Raw genomic sequence first — 21862 nt, forward strand, 5'->3', positions numbered from 1 at the left:
TTTCTGTCTGAGGAAGCAAAAAGCCTTCACAGAAGAGCACAAAAAAGAAAAAAGCATGTGTTTCCCCAAGCCTGAACTCATGAGCTTTGTGCTTTACTGTAACCTGACTCTTCTTGTAAGAAATATATTTAACATAATTGGCAGTGGCAGCCACATATTCTGAGAGAAAAACTGTGTACGCTGTGTATCATTGATAATGATTTGCAGCCGAACCTTCCATAAAAGTAAAGGAGAATTTAGCACTTGAAAACCAGGCCTCAAAACAAAAATAAAATGTTTTTCATTTTCTGTGCCTAGGCTAGGATTCATCTCACCTCACTGTAGACACTGGCAGCATAGACACATATGGTAGGACCCATCACCAAGCTCCCTTTGCAGTCAATACAGGGAACAGGCACTTTTTAGGCCATGATTCATCTGACCTATTTACATGTCTGCTGTAGGAGGAGATGAATCACTGCCTAGACTAGATCTGTGCGGAGGATAAAGGGAGCCTAAGATGGCTAGCTCAGATGTAGATGCATATACAGATCTACAGTTTGAATTTAGGCTTGCAGTTTGGAACAACAATTTTTCAGAGAAGAGTTAAATTTCCTAAGCCACATTTTCCTAGCAGAATGTGTGTATGAATATATATATATATATATATATATGGTTTTTTTCTTCCTGCAACAGAAACATTTGCAACAATATATTTTGAAAACTAGCCCTATATCCCCTTCTCCAAATGTTTCACCATCTGAAGAGCTACCATTTTATCTCTCTTTGATTCTGCCCCTCTTTCACACATGCAGACATGTGCACCCATGCCATGCTTCAGAGCTAGGCCTCCTGAATTTTCAGCATTAACTCAAAATATACTTCTCTGTGTGTGGTAGCCACAGCTGTTACACACAGATACATTATCTGGGGGGTTTGTTTGGGGTTTTGTTTGGTTTGCTGTTTTGTTTTTTCAAGTGAAAGCAAAACATGCAAACAAAACCATCAAATGAACATTCCTGAAATTTGCTTATGTTTAAAAGTAATAACTTTTGTTCATGTTTTCTGCTAGAATTTGCTCTACTCTGCCCGCAGCCTTGGTGAGGCAGGGCATCGTAGGAAGAAAAACATCGGTTTCTGGGAGACAAGCACTGATGCAGATAAAGACAGAAGACAGACTTGATCATCTGAAAAAGGGTTGCAAGTTCCTGAGTGAAGCTCTGGGAAGACAAGAGAGAGGTAATGTTATATTATTATGTATAGAAGATCAGAGTTGAAAGTATCTTGTGTGTGCTGGTTGAGGATGATGTCCTCACCAGAACAGTAGGGCATTTGCTGCTCTATAATGTCCCAGTGCATCTGAATATCCATTGACACTGCAAATGGCAAAAAAGTAATATTTAAAAAATATATAAATATTTTTAAAAAGGAAAAAATGAAGCCACCCTGTTGCAGAGCCCTACAATGCTCAGCTGGTGCTGAGCAGTGCTTGTAGCTACAACAGTGGTAGGCAAAATCTCTTTCACATCCAGCCATTGGCACACAGCACAGCAACCCATATATGTGAGCACCTGGTTGATCAGTTTGCTTGTGACAGTTCTTGGCACGCCCTCTCTTCTGGCTGTACAGCTTTACCGACGCTTGTGTTTTGTGGGATTTTTTATCTTTTCCCCCACAGGCTCTTGTCTGCCATGGGAAAACTTGGAACAGAGCAACACTGGTGCTGGCAACAACAGGAAACTGCATTTTGGATAACCCTTTACAGTGCAAGCTTTGCAGCTATTTAAGGGGTTTTCTGTGGGGATTGGGAGGAAGGGCTGTCCATCATCCAAAGTCCATTGCAAAGGGAAGTGTGCCCATGATTGCAAAGGTCTTTGACAAAGGCCAGGAGCATCTGAAGGCCACCTTTGAGAAATGGGCATGGGCTTAAGCTTTCCCACAGAGTGCAGTGCAGAAGCAGCTTGAAGAAGAAAGAGTGCTCCTTCACCGGTCATCCCAGTGCATCATTCATTAAATATAACGCCCTACAGGAAAACCAGGGCTTCGTGTTCTCTCTGCCCCCTCCTGCATCAGCCCTGACGTCAGTAGTTTCGAACCATGGAAGTTAAATTAAGGCCAGTGCAGCCTAATAGACAAGGAGAGCAAATGCTAAGAAGTCCAGGTAATGAGAAAATACCTGCCATCTGCAGCTGTCATAAGGATGAATTTACATCACTTCCCTCAAAATAAATAAGTTACAGCATGGGGAACATTACTTTCCTTGGATGCAGCGCCCCCCTACTGCCCAAAATGTTGGCCTCCCTGCCTTCTCTGTGATTGGTGGCTTCTGCAAAAGCCCCAGAGAGATGCGCAGGGCACTGGAGGCATCTGCAACCGCTGGCTGTTCAAGCGCAATGGCTGGAGTGGGATCTGTTCGGCTGCATCCGCTCGCTTCCTTCCTCGCTCTGATGGAAAGTTTTCCTCCCAGCTCTGACAGCACCGCAGCCACTTGGGGAAGCACATGACTTCCTCAGGAGCCAGCAATTCTTATTTGCGTTGCAGGCCTCCAGCAGGCATGGCACCGAGGCAATATTTATATCAGTTTTTGTAACATCGCCGCAGCAGCTGCAGTTTTGGGAACTGAAGTGCTGGCTGGAAGTGGAGATAATGGCACAAAGCACACCACACCATGCAGGAATCAGGGTGGAAGGGGGAGAAAAAGAAGGAAAGGGAGAAAATTGTCAGTCAGCCTCCTCCCCTAGAAAGCTCGTTGTGTTCCCATGTGCCAGGTGTGCCACTTGCCCTCCAGATGGTTGCCACAGGGCCCATCTGTGTAAGACTGAGTCAATAGAAATCGCAGCTCAGGATGACAGCGAAGGGACCAGATCTTTCCCTGCAGGGTGCTTGTGTTCCTGCGGGCACAGGGCAGGGGAAGGGGAGTCCCCTGGCTGGGTGTTTTTCTGTGCTACATGCCTAACAGCTCACTGGGGTGGTGGGGGAGAGCTCCAGCCCTTTGGCTATGAGACAGCACAGTGTAACCCTCCTGTGCGGATAGCAAGGCTGCCTCTAAAATCAGGGCAGCCCAGTGCCATTTCTTGGCAATCAGCCTTACCAGGCTCACTAGCTGGGCTGCAATGCCATGCTGGTGCATTCATGCTGCTTTCAGCTCCCCAGCTGGCATCTTTGCCCCATGATATGCAGGTGTCCCAGCTTATGTGAGCTACCTCGCTGTGGCTGGGCAATCCCCAGGGAGCTAGGATGAGGGGCCTGTGTTCCAGATGATTTACTTGTTGCGTCCCATTACAGGAATGTGATTTGATTCTCTCCACTTCTGCCTCCTGGCTTGATTTCGATGATGTTAATTCAGCAGACGTTTGAGGCTTCACTATTGCTACGGGCCTGGAAGTCATAGCTGGCTGAAAGACAGTGGAGACCTCTTCACTGTGTCTCCACTTCTTCATCTATCCTGCAGCTGAAGCAAGTAAGTGCCTATGGCAGGTCCCATGTGTGTAAGAGGAGCTCTCATGCTCTCAGTAGGTGCCTTGTACCTCTGCTGCCAAACAACAGTGGCTGGCAGGAGAGTGGTCCTGAATTCTTCCCTGTACGCTGCTTGTTCTCTGTGCCTTTCCATTGGCCTGTGGAATTATGTCTGACAGAGAAGGTAGCACACAGCCCCCAGTTATCTTAGAGCTTAGTGGAACTGAACAAAGTTGACATGGAACTAAAATGTTTCCACCAGGCTGCTCCAGACTCCAGTTATTATGTGATGCACATTTTATCGTGGGCAAGAGCTGAAGGTCATTTGCCTTAAACATAGCTGTTTAGTGCAAAAGACCTTCACTCTCCTGAACTACACAGGGTCTCAAGAAAAAGGCCCTCATTGCTGGGCCACCAGCAGGTGCTCCATGTCCATATGCCCCACAGTCCTCTGAAAGGACTGCCATGGGCACCAGGCAAGGGAACCATCGCTGTCATCTGCCTGGGAGCGCAATGAAAACCAGCACTTGAAGTTGGACTGCAGGCAGCCTGAGGTAGAGACACCATTAAAAACTGGTAATATGGTGAGCATGGCTCCTTGGGCTGTGTCCCTCAGAAACCCCCCTCCAGACTTCCAGTTTCTAAGCCCTTGTGCCATGAGCAGTTTTACTCTATCCTACTAAGAACTGAAACCTCGGTGCCCAAGCTGTTTCCTTAGCTCAAGGTGTTTCCTTAGCACAAGCACTCTGAAATGCTCCTGGTGAGCAGGGCTGGGGTAAGACAGGCAGGGAGAGGGAGGGAGTAAGCAAAGACGTGCCAGCAACGGTGGCAGATCCTCAGAGGTGGTACGAAGGGGAGGGCTTGGCAGCCCTTTCGGCACTGTCCTATTGCAACAGGAGGGAGGAGGATATACAGAGGTTACTTAAAACCCCCCAACTTTTTCAGGCTTTTATTGCACTTCAGAAATTCTGCAAGGGAGAAGGGAAAAAAAAAAAAAAAGGCTATCTGAAAAGAAGGTACCCCTGCTAACTAAAAAACTGCCTTTAGGAGCTTACTGCTGTTAAATAATTGCCACATTTTGAATTGCTGTTTTCAGGAGCTTTGGGAAGAAGCTGAGCTCTCATCCATGAATATTTTCTTAGAAGGATGGCATGGCTTTTTCATTGCTACATGCTTACACTGAAATAGATGTGAAAGCAGTTTTGACTAGCTCAAAGAGAAGTCTCTGATCAGCCTACATCTGAGAATTCCCTTAAGGTTGTTAGTGGGAGAGAAATAAGTGGATAAGTGCTTTTTTCTTCCTCCCTCTCCCCCTTTCTCCCCTCTCTCTCTTTTTTTCTTTCCCACTTTCCCATTTTCTCCCTCTCTCTCTCAGAAGTGGACTCTCTAGACACAGGAGTTAGCCCTTTAGATGTTGTGTGTTTGTGTGCATAGGGACAAAAATATAGTTCTTCAGTAATCATCCACAGACTGTTGTAGGCTGTAGTATTTAGGATGATTGCAGTAGAACTTTGCATGTCATTTTTATTAGGGGAGATAGTATGTGATGCACTTTCTGGAAATATAACTTGCTATTTTGGATTCAATAATGCTGTTTTGGAAGGTAGGAAAGTGAATGATTTTCCAGTTCTGTCTCCTAAAACTCCCTGGTGTTTTTAATGCCTTGCTTCTTGGCAAATACTTCTGTTAGGCTTCCCTCTCCTTCTTGTGCCCCTCTTCTTTTCTAACTCATGTATTATCACAAACACAAAATGCCTTCCAATCCTTAGAGAGCTGTGCTCCATCAGTACACTGATGTTTTCTGCCTCTCAGTTTTTGTTTATGTGAGTTTAAAAATGAGTGGCTCATTGATACCCCACACTGTTTCTGCTTTCTCCATCTTAGATGTGTCATGCTGGTTCATGTTTGCTTTTTCCTTGCACTCTTTCTTTCTTTCATGGTGTTACATTTTTTAATACAGGATGTCTGAAACAACGAGCACCAGTGAGGAAAACAAGAAGCCTCCCCTGAATGGGAGACGAGCCGTCCCATCAAACAACTCCAATGAGGAAGAAAATGAGGTCCCTGAGATAGAGGCTTTTGGATTGATACCTAGAGGATTTAATCCAAAAGGTATGGTGTACAATTAACCCATGAGTCTATTTTTACATCTTCCAAACTCACCTCTGCCCAGCTCTGTGAATTAAAACTAAACCACTTTTTTCCTTACGTGTCTTGATCTCAGATAGTTTTTATTGAGAAAACTAGCTAAAAACACCCTCCCCTCTTGATGGCCCCTCTGGTTTGTGTGACCTTAAACTGACTGTGAAACTACTGCAAAATGCTGGCTGGTGGGGAAAACTTGTGCTACATGTTCAGCTCTCCCATAAAAATGAATGTGAAACTGAAAGGAATCTCCATATTTTTAATTTTTCTCCTGTGAAAAGTGTTTCAACCATTTGGCTGGGGAGATGAAACAATATCATTGGAGGGGATGGGTAAATCAAACCACATTCTCAGCGACGATTCTTTGGAGTGAAGCTGAATAAACGTAGGGAAGATTAGGTTTAAAAGAAATCAGGGTAATCTCCTGAGGGAGTCACCAACCAAACAACGTTAATTTTTTGGCCTGTTTGAAATGAACAGCAGAACTTGTTGAACATGGCAACTCAGGTCAGCCAGATGTAATAATGCTTAATACTCTTATGGGACTTTTCATCCAGGGTTGAAAGAGTGCTTAATAAATGTAGACAAGCATTAATTACTGCATTTTACACACTGGGAAACAGGCATTTTTAAGTGACAAGTTGAAATTTCTATTGCAAAACATTATTTCTGTAATCCTAATCATGTGCCTTAACCACACATCCCCCCCATTTTAATACACACTCCTTTCTTTTAAAAGCATTTATTTTAAAAAATGCCTGAGCAAACCAACTGGCATGTTAAGACTGTAGAAATTTCACTTGAACCTTTTCAAACAACCCTGTAGCTCTGGGGCAAGTATGTGTGTTTAAATTGTCAAATGTAATGCAGTACAGGTCCTGACTAGACATCATTTCAAACGCAATATGTTCCCAGAAGCTGGGGATGTGTAAGTGTGGGATACCTTAGAAGGAATGCAGCCTGTAGCTAAAGCCCACCAGTACCAGAAGAAAGATTCCTATTGCTTTTTGATGTGCTTCACATGATATTTGAATGAAGTGCAGTGCTGGTGGGTGGGAGCCTCTTGCTTTTCAGAAATGCCATGGAAACTTAAGAATGTCAGGTCAAGTGAGTCGAGGCAGGAGCCTAACACCAGCTTAAGGTGATGCTGCTGGTGAGAATAACAGCCCTTGTCCAAAGCCAGGGTTTGCGTGGCCATAGGCTAAACCTGGCTATGGGACTGGTATGACTGACAAATAAATTTGTGTATGACAGCAAAGCTCTTTTTGTAGAGCTAGATCAGCTCTGCTGTGCAGTTCAGCTCTGTAACGCTTGCAGCAACAACATGAAATGGGTGATCTGAAGGGAAAGGACAGCAGCAGTGTTGCTGTTTCAGTGCACATCAGCAGTGATCTAAGCCTTTGATACCAGCTGATGTAAGTGTGGTCCCTGGACACACTCTTTTGGGCAGGATGCTTCAGTCACCTGTCAGACCATATTAAAGGTTTATAGCCTAATGGAGCTCAGGCTGAGACTTACATTCAGGAGCTGAGACTGCCCAGAGCACTCGCAGTGTGGTGCTTGGGGGATAAAGTAAGTGCAGGCAGAGCAGGAGCAACAGAGTATGACAGGGCTCTAGTGCCACAAGCACATCCTTGCGGAGAACTGCTTGTGCCACCTCCTTCCCCTTCTGCACATCTCTACATTTCTGCATTGTCCAATTTTTTTGTAGTGGTTCCCATATGTCATTGCCATTACACACTGAACAAAGCATGCAAATGTTTTTATCCCTGCTGCTGCAATTAAGGAGTTTCCTAGCCTTTGGAGTAGGACAGGACACCTGCAGTAAACATCCAAACATCACTGTTTTCACATGTGCCAGATTGTAGTCAACACAGAGCTATTCAGTGAGTGGAGGTGAAGGCACAGGCTGTCTGGAGAGGCTGTGGGTGTCACTTCCAGCGTGATCTGTAGCCTTCTCTCAGCTTTGCTGGCTGCAACAACCAGCCACCAACTGACCATCATAACAGGTTACATACCAAGCTCACTTCATTTAGATGCCTAAACTTAACTGAATCCTTCCCTTGATCTACTCAGTGTAGGTGTCTACAGCTGAGCTAGTCACCCTCGTTTCCCTTGACAGCCAACAGAGAGAAACAGGCATTTTTAGGGTGTGATTCATTTGACCTATTTTAGCTACTACTCCACGATGAGGTAAAACCTTGTGCTTGACTAGCTCTCTGCTGACACCCACTTCTACTCAGCTGAATCACAGCCGGAGCAAGCAGGGGATGCTGCCAGGGATCACTGCCTTCTCAGTCCGGTCAGTGGGCTGCCTGCTGCTGGAGCCCAACTTGCTTGCGGGAGGAGATACTCAGTGAGGAGGATGTGCAGCCCCTGAGTGCTTCTTCATCAAGAAGCCTGTATCTCCATGAGCACGCCTGTGCTGTGTCCTCCCCCTGGCTGTTCCTCACCAGCTCATCTCACTGCAATGTGTTATGAGTGGGCCTGGTGCTTACAGCCGCTTGGTGGGAGGACACAGCCCTGCGGCCCCACGGTCTGCAAGCTCCCCACGCACCCTCCTTTGCAAAGTTTGGCAACTCACCAAAGAATCGTGCTTCCCCTGTTAGCAGAGTGATGGGCACCTCCTTTGGAAACTCACGCTATTGGGTTTGTAATCCAGAACCCTTTCTCTCTGGACCTCCAAGAAAACATGATGTTTGAACACTATTCTTGATATTCAAACAAACGACTCAAACTTGTGGTCATTTGTTTTCATGCAAGCATAACATTGCAAAAGCTTTAAGGAAGTATCAGAGTGCTGCCTCCTGTGCAGCAAATCTGCTTGCACTAAACAGCAGACCAGGCTAAGGTAAACCATCATATGGACCTGCCTTCAAAGAGGGTCTTGATGATGATCCTCTGTGATGGACAGATGCCACATCTGTCCCTCACAAACAGATGAGCACAGGCTGGAGCCTTCATTTTGATTGCACCCTAGTGATGGTGCTAGCACATCACACTACCTGCAATTGCCATTAAAGTAACACAGGCTCGGTCACAGGTTATCTTCACCTGGCAATTTCAATATACATTCTAACACTGAGAGAAAGTGGAATATGCTGTCCACAGATGTGTGTGGTTGTGTTTTAACAGGAGCCATGTAAGTCCTGAGGTGAAATGCAGCAAATGATGAACTGAAGGCCCAGGGTGGCTCAGCTGTGCAGTTCCTTAAGGATTAATGTGAAGGAATGGCTAGGTCACTATTGCTTTTTATTTCAGAACATGAGATGAAAATACAGTAAACTCTCAAATTCATTCGTATGCTTCCTCAGAAGGAGGGAGAGGCTGAGCAAAACTTACTGATAGCTTCACCCCTCAGAGAGCCCCAAGACATGCAGCTTTTTCATGCAGTGCTGGGAGGTGTTGGGGCAGATGAGGGGAGAGCCTTTCCTTGCCCCTATTTTACTCACCTCCAGGAAATCCCCACCTCATGTAATTTGACTGTGGGCTTTGTGTGAGCGATCATCGATTTTTTGGAGGGAGAGAGGCCAAGCATGCCCCACTTCACAGAGGGGCAATGAGAATGACTTCTGAGCAAAATGTATCACACAAAAAATATCTCTGTAACTTCAGCCACTGCTAAAGCCAGCAAGGATCTACAAAAGTTACTCCAGAAGCCTGGTGAATTGAGCAGAGAATAACAATAACATTGCCTTGGGACTTTAAGCCTGGCTCAGGATTGATCAAGTATTCCAGCCTTTCCCCAGGTTAAGGTTAGCAGGATGGTTTGGGGTTCAGGTTTCCAGGACTTTTTCATGAAAGGATCTTTATCTTGCTGTGTCCTTGGGCATTTTCCTTTCCTTCTATTTCCCAAAGTGCAGGGAGAGGCAGCTGATGGTGACAATGCACAAGTGGGACCTGCTCCTGCTGCCCTTATTTTCCTCTCTCCTGTTATCTGTAACCCAGAGCCCAGGCTGGGTGGTTCGGTTGGAGCATGGGAAAGATCATGTTGGTGTCCAGGGGAGCTGCTGCCTGCAGGGCTCTGCTGATGTCTTGGATGCATCCCTGCAGAACGCCTGCTCCCCAGAAAGAGTTGCTTTGCTGCTTGTCCAGAGCTGGCAGCTATGCAGTGCTCCCTTGCCCTCAAGGAAAAAGAGTGTGCAAAGCTGTTTTCTGAGCTGCTGTGAAATGGGTTGTGTTCAGCCTTCAGTGACTTGAATATCCAATTCATTCTCTGAGCACATCGTTTCTGCTCACAGTGTGCTCAGTAACAGGCCAAATTAACCACCATCATGAGTACACACAGCTCCACCAGCTGCTGTAAATGTGCACCTTTTTTTGCCAGGCATGAGTTTGGCTCTGTTGCCATCAGTATAAGATGCAAACATTACACGGTTTCTAACTGTCAGCACCTGGAAAATGCAAGCTGAGAGCTGCAAATCAAGCTTTACTCTTCTGTCTCTCTCATGGTGGTGAGCAGTGATGGTCATCCTGGCATTGGTTTTGTGATTATCTGCCCAAGCATGTAGGCAAAAGAATGACGTCCGTTTTCATTTTCATATGGTTGCTTGTTGTGTGTGAAGACTCCCATTTTGGAGATTCCTGGTATGGTACAGTCATGTAGCTCATGGTGACTGCAAGTGCCTTTGGCTATCCCAGTGCCACCACTGGACATTAGCTGAGCAGACTGTCTTCCAGCAGTGGTAGGCTTTTGGACAACCCTAATTTGAACAGAGCGAAGATTTGCTCACGCATGTTACAGATACCTACTGCTGTTTGCCTATAACTCTATGCTGTAATTATATGCTGTAATGTTATATTTAGTTTTCATAAGAAGACACTAATAGCAGTGGAGGTGTACTAAGAAGCTGAGTCTAGACACATACAGTACACCAAAACCTTATTTAATACAGACAATCCAAGCTCTCAGCTGAATGAAAGTTCATTAACTGCCTCTGAGGCTCTTCAGCACTCGATAGTGGTAGTGCTTTGCAAACGTTAATATGTTTAAGTGCCACAAAACCCCTATGAATTTGCATTTTGCAAATGGAAGGCCACACGAAGTGAGACGTGAAGGCACAACTGTCAAGGCCCACAGATTGCTCTGGTAAACTTGTGAAAAGGAGGCCCAGACTTGCAGAAAGCTGATGCCAAAGGAATGTCCATCTTGAGGACATTCAGGTTTCCACCCACAGGAACCTGTTCATTCTTCAATTGCTTTCGTCATCCCCTAGAAGCCTTGCAACCTCTGTGAAAATGGCAGGTGGGCAAACAAGCGTCGGTCCCTAAGTCTCTTGCTCACCCAGGAAGATGTAAGTCCTAAATAGATCCAGTGTGCTCTGTCACACAGTGTTCCTTGATGAGCCAAGGCTTAGGAGGCAGAGGACAGGGCCTCTTAACAATGTTGATACCAATGTTGACACTCCAACATACCGACTCCTTCCTTCTCTGTTCATTTACGTGTCTCTGCAGATTACCTGCGTGTTGTGGACATTCATATGTTCAAGGAGCCCCACGAGATCAACAAGCAGCAGCACCACACTGACAAGTACTACAGCCCCAAGCTGATAGTGCGTCGGGGACAGATTTTCCAAATCCAGATTGACTTCAGCCGACCCTACAAGCCAGAGACAGACCAGTTCTGGCTGGAGTACTTGATAGGTAAGTGTCTGGCAAAGGCTGCGTTGTATCAGCAAAGTAGGGTTGAAGAGTCTCTCATAAACAGGAACACAGCAGTAATTAATGGCTGTCACAATTAATAAATCAAAAAAAAAAAAACAGGCTTAACTATAGGCAAGGAACCGCTTTTCTAGATAGGCTCTGAATCCTTACTCAAGAAAATCAGCAGAAATGCTTGCGAGAGAAGCAAGAACAGTGTTTGCAGCCTTCTGTTTAGCAAGAAACTGTACTTCATTGAGCTTTCAGACTTAGTCCGGTTGATGCTGTATGTCAATCCTGAAAGGTAGGTGGAACAGAAAACATATTTTATTAGTGTTAGGAAATGTACAAAGGAGGAGTCTGTTGTTTGAGGTGAGAGAGATGACTGTGTAAGAGTTGGGATAACAAAATGTTGAGCACACAAGGCAGGGAAATTACATGGAGTGGAAGAATAGGAAGCCCTGTGACTTTGCAGCGTGCGTTTGCAGCCAACTTGGTGACAAGGGAGAAAGTTCAGAGACTGTAGCTTTGGGCCAGAGACTTACTCAGGGCCACATCAGAGGCTTCCTTGATTTACTGCAAAAAGGGCAAGAAAGCTTTTTTCGTCTCACAGAGACATTTTTGACAGGACCTAATGTACCTGTTGGCTTATGAAGGTACTGGACTAGAGAAGGGGAAAAAAACAAGTGATGGGGTGGAGCTTCCAGCTGTGCTCCAAAGACAGCCACACCGAATGCCACTCCCTACATGACAGCTCTGGGAAAGCCCCAGCTACATCTAGAGTTATCTGGGAGTTTCTGTGTTAAGACATCAATGTTCTCCTTACAAAGTCTTAAAAGTAGGTTTGAATTGATGTTTTAATTTACTTTACTGAGAGATGCAGTTCCAAAATTTGTAACATTGATTTTTTTTCCCACTGCTGAATTATGATGATGTGGCCATTTATTAGATTTGTTGCCTTTTAAAGCTAGATGGGCGTTTATCTGTTAAACATATGTGCAGTGAAAAGGTTACTGTCTGCACATTTTATTTTCATGGATCTCTTATTTTGAATTTAAATTAGGGTTGGGAGGCATGTTATGACAGTCCAGTGAATGATTGGCTGAACAGCCACAAGTGCCTTTAAAACTTTAATATGCATAAATATCATTAGTTCTTTGGGGATTTAATTAAATTTAAGACTCTTCCCTTAATCTTTATATGTTTAAAACAAACAGCTGTATCAAGAAGAAGTGGAAAATGGGACATTTGTTTTTTATTGCATTGTGTGGAGCTTGCGTTTGTTTTACTCAGTTATTCTATATTGGAAGAAGAAATCTAACACTTGTTTTAACATTGCACAGTCCACTTAAAGAACTTATTCACTTATTTTCCTGTTGCTCTTTCCTAACATGTCTGTATGTAGTTTGTACCCTGAATCTCCAAATATGTATTAAAATCTCCTCATCCTCAGCCACAGTAGGAATGGGGTAAAACACAACCCAAGCCAGGGGAGACTGCAACAAACTCAGGTCTGAATGATTACTCTGGAGTCAGCTTTGAGCCTGTGGCTGATTTCCCCTTACCATTCTTCAGTGTTACTGTCCTTCCTGTGAAATGGGAATGGTAATGCTGGTGTCCCATGTGTGGTGGTTGGCAATCAGCTGAATGGAAGTGCTGCATATACAGGACACATGCACTACTATTGCCCTCCCCTGCTTTTCAAGCGTCTGCTTCTGTGAGCACCACTGCCCTCTTGCTGCGAAGAATTTAGCTCACAGACATTCAACTGGGAGATGTTCAAGCTCCTTTTCTAGGAACTGGTGAACTCTCAGTGCTTCATAAATGTTTTCTCTTCATGCACATGTGGTGAAAGCAATGTACATTTGTTCTCAGAGACTATCAACAGAAAGCAAAACAAAAAAATCCACAAAGGAGAACAAAATTATTTGGAGATGATCTACTTGACTCTTGCTATGTCTCCTTCTAGTGGACAGTCCAATATTTAATGGCCTGAAGAGGAGAAAGAGGGGACTTCTTATACTTAGGAAAGCGCACTGAGTGATCAAGGTTTCAGTGTTGGGCTGCCAAACCATTTATCATGGGGAGATGTGGCCATTTTCACCTAGGTTTTTTTCTGTTCATCTATCTGAAGAGCTGGTATGCATCTTTCATGATGCTAGCTGCCTGAGAGTCAAAGCCCAGTCCAAAAGCAGTTGCCCAGGCTGCCTCTGTAAGCAGAGGAGGGAGGCAGGTACCTCCAGGTGGCAGTTTAGCCTTGCTGTGTTAGCATGGGATGGTTGAACTGTCTTCTGGATATTTTTTTAGTTCCCCTCTTGACTCTCCCACACAGACAAGCCTCTGGATTTTAAGATCACCAAGACAGGGGAGGTGAATCCTACTCTTTGGTACTGTCAGGTAGAAGCATCATAGAATCATAGAATGGTTAGGGTTGGGAAGGACCTTAAGATCATCAACTTCCAACCCCCCTGCCATGGGCAGGGACACCTCACACTAAACCATCTCACCCAAGGCTCTGTCCAACCTGACCTTGAACACTGCCAGGGATGGAGCATTCACAGCTTCCCTGGGCAACCAATTCCAGTGCCTCAACACCCTCACAGGAAAGAATTTCTTCCTTATATCCAATCTAAACTTCCCCTGTTTAAGTTTTAACCCATTACCCCTTGTCCTGTCACTACAGTCCTTAATGAAGAGGCCCTCCCCAGCATCCCTATAGGCCCTCTTCAGATAATGGAAGGCTGCTATGAGGTCTCCATGCAGCCTTCTCCAGGCTGAACAGCCCCAACTTTCTCAGCCTATCTTCATATGGGGGTGCTCCAGTCCCCTGATCATCCTCGTGGCCCTCCTCTGGACTTGTTCCAACAGTTCCATGTCCTTTTTATGTTGAGGTCACCAGAACTGTACACAATACGCCAAGTGAGGTCTCACGAGAGCAGAGTAGAGGGGCAGGATCACCTCCTTCGACCTGCTGGTCATGCTTCCTTTGATGCAGCCCAGGATACGGTTGGCTTTCTGGGCTGCAAGATCACACTGAAGCTGGCTCATGTTCATTTTCTCATCGACCAGCACCCCCATGTCCTTCTCCACAGGGCTGCTCTGAATCTCTTCTCTGCCCAACCTGTAGCTGTGCCTGGGATTGCTCTGACCCAGGTGTAGGACCTTGCACTTGGCATGGTTAAACTTCATGAGGTTGGCATCAGCCCACCTCACAAGTGTGTCAAGGTCCCTCTGGATGGCATTCCTTTTCTCCAGCGCATTAACCGAACAAAGGCACTTGGTGGCTGACTCAGAAAACAGCCGTACAGCAGAGACACTTTGAGCTCAGAGAAGGTTTTTGCAGTGACATAAGGGGTATACCTCCCAGAAAAGTGCTGAGTTTGAGAGGTTAACATGATGGAATACACACAGAAATATTGGCACGTTGTTCTAAAATGACCTTTCCAAGGAGCTCTCTGTGTGCCTGAGCAGTGGATTTCAAACAGTGTAGTAGAACTGTAGAATAACCTACAGTTTTGGAGGGACCTTCAGGGGACTCATGTCCAAGTCCTTGTTCAAAGCAGGTCCAGGTTGCTCCAGGTGCTCCGGGTCTTGCCCTAAGGACAGGTTTTGAGTGTTTCCAGGGGTGAGGATGCTACCCCAAACAGAGCTGTAGACTATTTTGGATAGTGTGCTATTCTCATAAGGTACAGAGATACTTCTGGTGGGGATGGATGGCCTTAGCTCCTGGGAATTCAGTTAGAGCTGGGAAATCTCAACGTCTCTTTGCAGGGCAGTTCCTACGGTGAGGTCTGTTTATACAACAGCACCACGAAAAGCTGTTCAGAAATTATTAGTTCCCATCACTAGAAATTTCCCAGCACTGACGTTAATCCATCACAGAATTTTTATCTGTGAAAGACCAATTTTGCTCCTGAAAAATGTGACAATGGTAATGACTCGACCCTGTCTTTGTGCAGAACTATTCTATTTCATTTATGCCCTAAAATTTAGTTTTACTTCTCTCTTTTTGCTCCTATTTTTGCTTCTTTTGCATCATTAAAAAGATGATTAATGAAGCAAGTAAAGCAAGTAGAGACTGCTTAATCCTTCTAATTGATAATGAATCAAGGGTACCTGGGACAAATGCTTCTCTCATCATGCGGAACTAGGTCTAAGACACTCACAGAATAATCTTCAGTAACAATCTTTTTTAATCCATGGTCCATTTAAAGACCATTTACACAGAGCCTAGAATTCGCAGGCTAAATTGTATAAACAAATATATATACGTGTGTGTAAATATGTAAATATGTCACCTCAATCTCTTGAAAGCCACTTTTATTGATATTCTTCTGCGGTGGTTCCTTATGCCTAAAGCAGGTTTTGCTTTAACAGACTGTTTTCCATAGAGTCATTACCGGTGAAGCTGGCTGAAGTGCTAACATGTGAATTATTTTAATTCAGTTTTGCACATAATGCTTCATTAAATTAGGACCATACTTGTCTGCTAAAGTATGGAAAACAATAAATGTGCCAAAAAACCCACATGGAAAAATATCCATTTATAAAGAGTAATGGGATATTATTCCAGTTCTTGTGCTGGAGTGCAGCCGTGCATCAGTACCTGTGGTTTGGGAACTGTACCATCACCACATATTTCCTTTCTTGCAGCCCACTTCCTGGCTTTAATGAGAGGAAAGGTGAGCATCACCCCTTGGGAAATACTCATTTTATTGGCCTGGGGTTGAGATGAAAGAGCCAAAAAGAAGTGTAAATGCTGTGCTTACCATCCAATTCCCTACACTGGGAACAATTTCAGTTTGCTTGGAGTCCTGGGGACCCAGAGGAGCCAATGACCCCTTCACCCATCTTGATCTCTCCTGACTACTGCCTTTGTGGTCATGAGTATACTTTGTGCTGCTGTTAGCTTTCTCCTGTGTGGTGACTGGGGATCAGCCTGACTGAGCATGGCTCCCACATTTGGGTCAGTCAGTTTGGCAGGAGTGCTGCAAAGTTTCCACACTCACTGCTGCACTGGCAGTGATTTCTCTGAAAAGCAGATATATGATTAGATGGGCTTATATTGGCCTTCAATCTTGCTTTTAGTAGTAGTTTCCTGTACATGGCTGTAAATCCTGGAGTGGCTGATGAGTTTATATGGTGCATCCTTACTCTAATGATATATTTCCCCACGTCCTCATAAATTGTTGTCTATTTGTATTTTCCTTAAATGGCTTCATAAATCCATATATATTGGTCTAGTCCTAAACATTATTATGAATGTTTTATCCATTGTCACACTTCTGGAGCTGTCATAAATCCCAGTCCTCCAGGATACTATCACCTTTCTGCACATGTACATGCTTGGACACTCATGCACCCACGAATACGCACTTCTCAGGCTTCTACAAATCATTGGCTTTTGGCCTGAGATGAGAGCAGAGACTTACTGTTCCTTTTTCTACAGTCTTCCCAGGCCTCCTGCTCGACAGGAATAAACACATGAAAGCTGCTAAGAACACAAAGATGCTAGAGCTGATTCCATATGGCTTATTTAGGTGACACCAAATTCCCACTTATAGTCAGATGGGCATCCAAATACAACAAACAATAAGGTGTCCTATTCAAGACACCGATGCCAGAATCAATGGAGCTCCTCATACTGTTCTACAGTGTCTACAGCCTTTCCCTAATTTCACAGCAGTGCTGGCACATGGGTTATTATGGGAGGGTTGAGGTTTTGTTCCTTTTGTCAGGCAGTAAATCTGTCTTAGTGGAAAGTATTGCTGCCCCTGCTGTCACCTGTCCACCTCAGCAGCCCTGGAGCTGGGCAGCTGGTAGCTAATGGAGTAGCTGAGCCATGAGGCATTCCTCAGCACCTCAGATGGGATGTCAAGCTGAGTTCTGCCTCTGGGGCAAAATTGCTCATTGGAAAATTCTGGGTCTTGATATTTTGTTAGGAGCCTTCCTGGCATTATACAAGATCAACTGACTGGTGCTAGGGTCAAACTCTGTGGTACATAATACAACACTGAGAGTTTATTAAATCGCCCTCTAATCTAATTATTTATCACTGCTAAACTATTTACCATTTAGGCTTGGCACAATTTGAGGCTCTCTTTAACAAAGAACTGTAAAATTTGAACAAAGATACAGAAACACCTGATAATCTAAACAGGGTGTCCCATTTGGGAAGAGAAAGTGTAATTTCTTAGCAGTGAAACACATTTCTTACAGCTTGACTGCAGGCAGAGACCTGTTTGACAGCTCTTAGGTACAACAAACCTCCCCATTTTCTGAACAAATTCATCAGGGTATTTTTTCCTTCCCTCTGGAATTCTCAGCCAGACCCCAGAGGAGCAGAGAGGATGTTTTCCCTCAAAATATTCCATGAATGCAGTATTTCATGCAAAGAAATCTTTATCTTTATTATGTCCTCTTCTTGTACTGCTGCAGCAGCAGCAAGTGGCACATAAAATCTAGCTTTTTTTTAAATGGTTTTAATAGGCAAGGTGCGTGCATGACTCCAATGTGTGTTTTACAACTGTAAAATCCTATAAACATTCACTCCTGGAACTGAGTGGTCAAATGTTGAGGATTCCTAACTGGAGTCATAAGCAAAAAAATATTTCAAGACATTTGGGCTTCCTACATTTCCAAGTTTGTATGTAGCACTCTGAAGGCAATGGAACTTGAGGGTGGAGGAACACAGGTGTGATATTACAGCAATGGCTTGAAGACCCTAGTAGGCTCTTTTACAGAAATTTGTCTCTCCTTCTTGCTTGTTTTGTCTTTGTTTTACTTTTCCATGTTTTTTCTCTTCTCTCTTTCTTCCTTCTCTTACCCTCCTTTTTTATTGCTCCTTTTTCCTGTTTTGACATTTGTTGTTATTATTTACAGTGATTAATAAGGCATGGTCCCAGTATGCTAACACCCATTCTCAGGTTGCTTGCTACGAGTAAGGCTTATCTCTTGTTACACAGCTACTGTACTTGTGGCTTGCAGCTCAAATTTATTTATTAATCTTCACAATTGTTATACTTCCAGGGGTGGCATAGAAATAGATCCTTTACCCTTTGTATAAAAGAGTGTATCTAAGTAAACCAAATGAACCTATGAGAAAAATTGTTAGTCTTACTGTGTATAATGTCCCAAAGGGAGAGAGATTCCTCAGCTCCTTTAAGAAAACAGTCTTCTAAGGAGGGTTCCTAAAAAGACTATTGAGAAATAGCTTTGTTCACCTTCCTGTCTTCTGCAGTATCCTGCTTCCATCGGGGAGAAATGTCTCTAAACCTCACTGTATCTCTAATCTCAGTCCTACCAAATTTTCCCTCCTCCCTGTTGAAAGTAAAACACCTACACACTTGTGAGTAAATGGACCTATACAAGAGCACCCGTCGGTGCTTACACTGGCTAGCTAACAGCACAGCCCTAACACACACACACAGAGGGTATTGTATATGTCCAGTGGGGACCAAGGAAAAACCTAAACTAGGTGGATATATGGGCTTCCAGGTACTGGGCAGGGAAGGAGGATGATGAGTATCAACTGAGCAAGCCCTGGTCCCTGTTAGTCACTCGTAAAGAACAGCAGCAGAATTGAGGAGGAGCACTCGTGTTTTTTTGCTGAACTTGCTGTACTTACCTCTCCCTCTCCTTCTGTTGCTGTAAATCTCTGTGGTGTGGCAATTTAACCCAGAATTAAACACAGCTTGCCTCCATGCCTGACAGGCCCAGAGCTGACATGCTAAGGAGCTAAGGCATATATTAAAAATAACTCACTTTGCATGTGTGTGTGGCCACAGTTCTGTGTTTCAGATGGCTCATTCTTTTGCTGCTGCATAAATGGGCTTCTGCAAGCTTTAACAAACACTGCACTATGCTTTTTGCCCCTGTAAAGTGTGTGTGTGTGGCAGCATCCCGTACATGCCCACATCCATGCATGACTAATTCATGGTGTATTTTGCCATGTAGAACTTCACTCGGATTTGTTTGCTTTCAAGGCCTTGTGAGGCAACACTGAGGGAGACCTGAGCTCCTTTAATAATGACAGCAGCTGTATTAAAAGACAGCTCCTCTTTTCCTGGGTGCCTGGAAACCCCAGGAGTTGCTGAGCTGAGCTGCAACTGAACTGAGCAGGACTTTTAGCAGCCCAGCTTGGATAGCTACAGAAACCAAGGTGGGATAAAAAAGGATAAGAGAGAAGCATCAAAAGTTAACAGGCCTTTGCACTGTGCAGGAGTGGAAATAGATATGTTTGTGCCATTAAACTTCCCGTACAAGGGAGGTTTTTGTAAATACAGTGTCTTCTGGCAATAACAGCTCAGTATCTAGCATTGAAAAGCAGAGAGTGGGAGGCCCATAAAGAAAGAGGGTCACTGAATTTTCTCCTGTACCTTCCTGCCTTGAAGGCAGGGCAGGGCAGTCAGCAGTCCCCATTCAGTGCCTGATATCTTCTAATCTCCAAAGGGAGCCTCTAAAAAAATTCACTCTCTGCCTGGTGGTAACAGTGCAGCAACCTCCAGGCTTTCTGTGTTCTCAGGCTGGATTTTCCCATTTCCGTGTGCTGTTAGAGCAGACAGGAACATCCCAACAGCATGATGTCACATAGCAATTCTCTTTCACAGAGCAATTGGCTGGGAAATGTTCTCATCTGAGGGCCAGGGCCTCCTACACCCAAAGCACACGTGAACATCAGGCACTAAAGCAGCCACAAAGAACTGGCTGTGGAGTGTTTCAGGCTGCCAGCTCCTGGAGCAAATCAGAGTAGGAGAGATCCTGAGCCAACTGATGCTGCTGGCAGAAGCACCCTCCCATCAGCATAAAAAGGGTTTATCTTGTCTGCATGGCTCCTGGTCCTGACATGCACCCAAACATTCCTCCTGCCTCTCTATAGGTTGGGTTAGCACCAGAGACCCTGCAGAGAGTGCTCTGCCAGACATTTCCAAGCTCTTAGTAATAAGTCTTTGGATAACATTGAATATTCTTGCTTAGAAACTAACCCAGAGAATGAAATCACCACTGCATGCTATCCATTCTGAGGAAGGGCTGACATTACAGATATCCCAGCTATGAGCCAAAGTTGGACCTACTTCTCCACTGCAGCCAGAAACGTGTACTTAATATGTAGATAAAAGTCAAATGGAGTCGTAAGAGGACTTCCTTATGATGTTGATAAACATAGTACTGAACCTATGTAAGGATCCTTTTGCCAGCAGCCTTAGCATGTAATGCCAAAGTTACTCAGCTTTATAGCACTTTAGTATCAAGACAACAAATGTGTGTATATGATACAAGTGTGGCTGATGCTGTCAGGTGCCTAGATGTGTGATTTCGATTCAGCTCCACAAGCTCCTGTCAGAAGTAACAATTCCCTTGCTCTTCCATTTGCCATTCAGTTTTTGTTTCAGAAAATTAGGGAACCTGTCCTCTTTTCAAAGAAAACATTGGAAATTGCTCACTGTGCTCTTGAGGGCTCTGCCCATCTTTTCAGGCTTCCTTATGGGTTCAGGATTTATGAGAACATTAGGGAGCACCAAACCCTGCTCATCTGTCAGAAGCAAGCAATGTTCTCTTGTATTTACTGTTTATAACATCTGCAAATTATTCTGACTTCTTGGATATCCTTTGTCTGGCATCCCTGCTATATCTGCAGGGATGCAGGTAATACCCAGAGCACCTCCTTCTCACGAGTGAGCAAGACTGCAGTGGCCTCTCTCTTACGCTGTGTGGGGCATGCACAAGCTCTGGACTGAAAGGACCTTGCATACTCCTCAGCAGCAGCTACCTGTGCTCTCTTGTCGAGAAATAGATATATTAGGGTGTCTTGTGGCTTTGCATGCAACAGGGACCTTTGTCTGGAAGAGCAAATGGAGTTCTGCATGTTGAGGTTTCAGAAAACTGAGGCTTGGTACTTTGCCAAACCTGCTATGTGGTGTCAGTGACAGGGTTTCCATAAGAATGTTTTGCAAAGGCTTCATTGCCTCTTTCAGATCCTATCTTGTTCCTACAGACAGTTTTATTGGGGAGTGATTCTGCATCTTCCCCACGGGTACATGTGATGTACATGACATAGTGCTGCAAAGCCCCCGCCACAGCACCGCTCCTTCTGCCCCTGTAGGCTCCTACACAGACATGCAGCTTCCAGTGAAGATATCACTGCCTGTTCCTAACCATGTCAAAATAGACATCTCTGCCCCTTCCCACCATACTGAAGGAGATAAGGGAGGTATTCTTAAAAGTAGCACTTGTTAATGGTTTTCAAGCATGTCGGTTCAATTACTTGGTTTGCTCTGCTGCTTTGAGTGGACTGCTTTTTTAAGAAAACAATTATGTCAAAACTAGAAGGAAAGTATCAACTGTAGAGGCAAGCTGGGTCATACCCAGTTGCACTACAAAGAACAAGAATATGTTCAGCTCTTAGATCGGAATTGTTAGCAGCACAAGACTCTCATCTCTGCTACCTCTATAGGCTCTTCTCTCTAGGCTGCCTTTTCTTTGATGGCTTATATTTGAAGCATCCAGTGCTTTATCTTCTAGTGTTTTCTATTGATTTTGCTCCTATTCTACTCCTTTTTTTTCTGTAGTTCTTTGTCTTCTGTTGTATCCCTTGCTGATCTGAATGAGTTTCATGGGTTACAGCATCCCTGGCCAATAGAGC

General features: G+C 44.6%; 1 protein-coding gene across 3 annotated transcripts in view; it reads left to right on the forward strand.

The window, feature by feature from the left end:
• Window positions 1–1119: 1119 nt before the first annotated feature.
• F13A1 (coagulation factor XIII A chain) overlaps window positions 1120–21862 on the forward strand; it is a 71805-nt gene continuing 51062 nt past the window's right edge. The window contains exons 1-3 of one of the 3 annotated variants that reach the window (XM_061346558.1): window positions 1120–1218; window positions 5396–5547; window positions 11035–11223. In XM_061346558.1, coding sequence (XP_061202542.1) covers window positions 5397–5547; window positions 11035–11223 — 340 coding nt within the window. In that variant the 5' untranslated portion in view covers window positions 1120–1218; window position 5396. Of the gene's footprint in view, window positions 1219–4320; window positions 4452–5395; window positions 5548–11034; window positions 11224–21862 lie in introns of those variants that run through there. The other 2 variants (XM_061346560.1, XM_061346559.1) reach the window with 2 other exon arrangements.

This window comes from Neopsephotus bourkii, unplaced genomic scaffold (assembly GCF_033783945.1).
Source record: "Neopsephotus bourkii isolate Nb327-2 ecotype Australia unplaced genomic scaffold, CSIRO-AGI_Nbou_v1 NB_272, whole genome shotgun sequence".
NCBI classification, from domain to species: Eukaryota; Metazoa; Chordata; class Aves; order Psittaciformes; family Psittacidae; genus Neopsephotus; species Neopsephotus bourkii.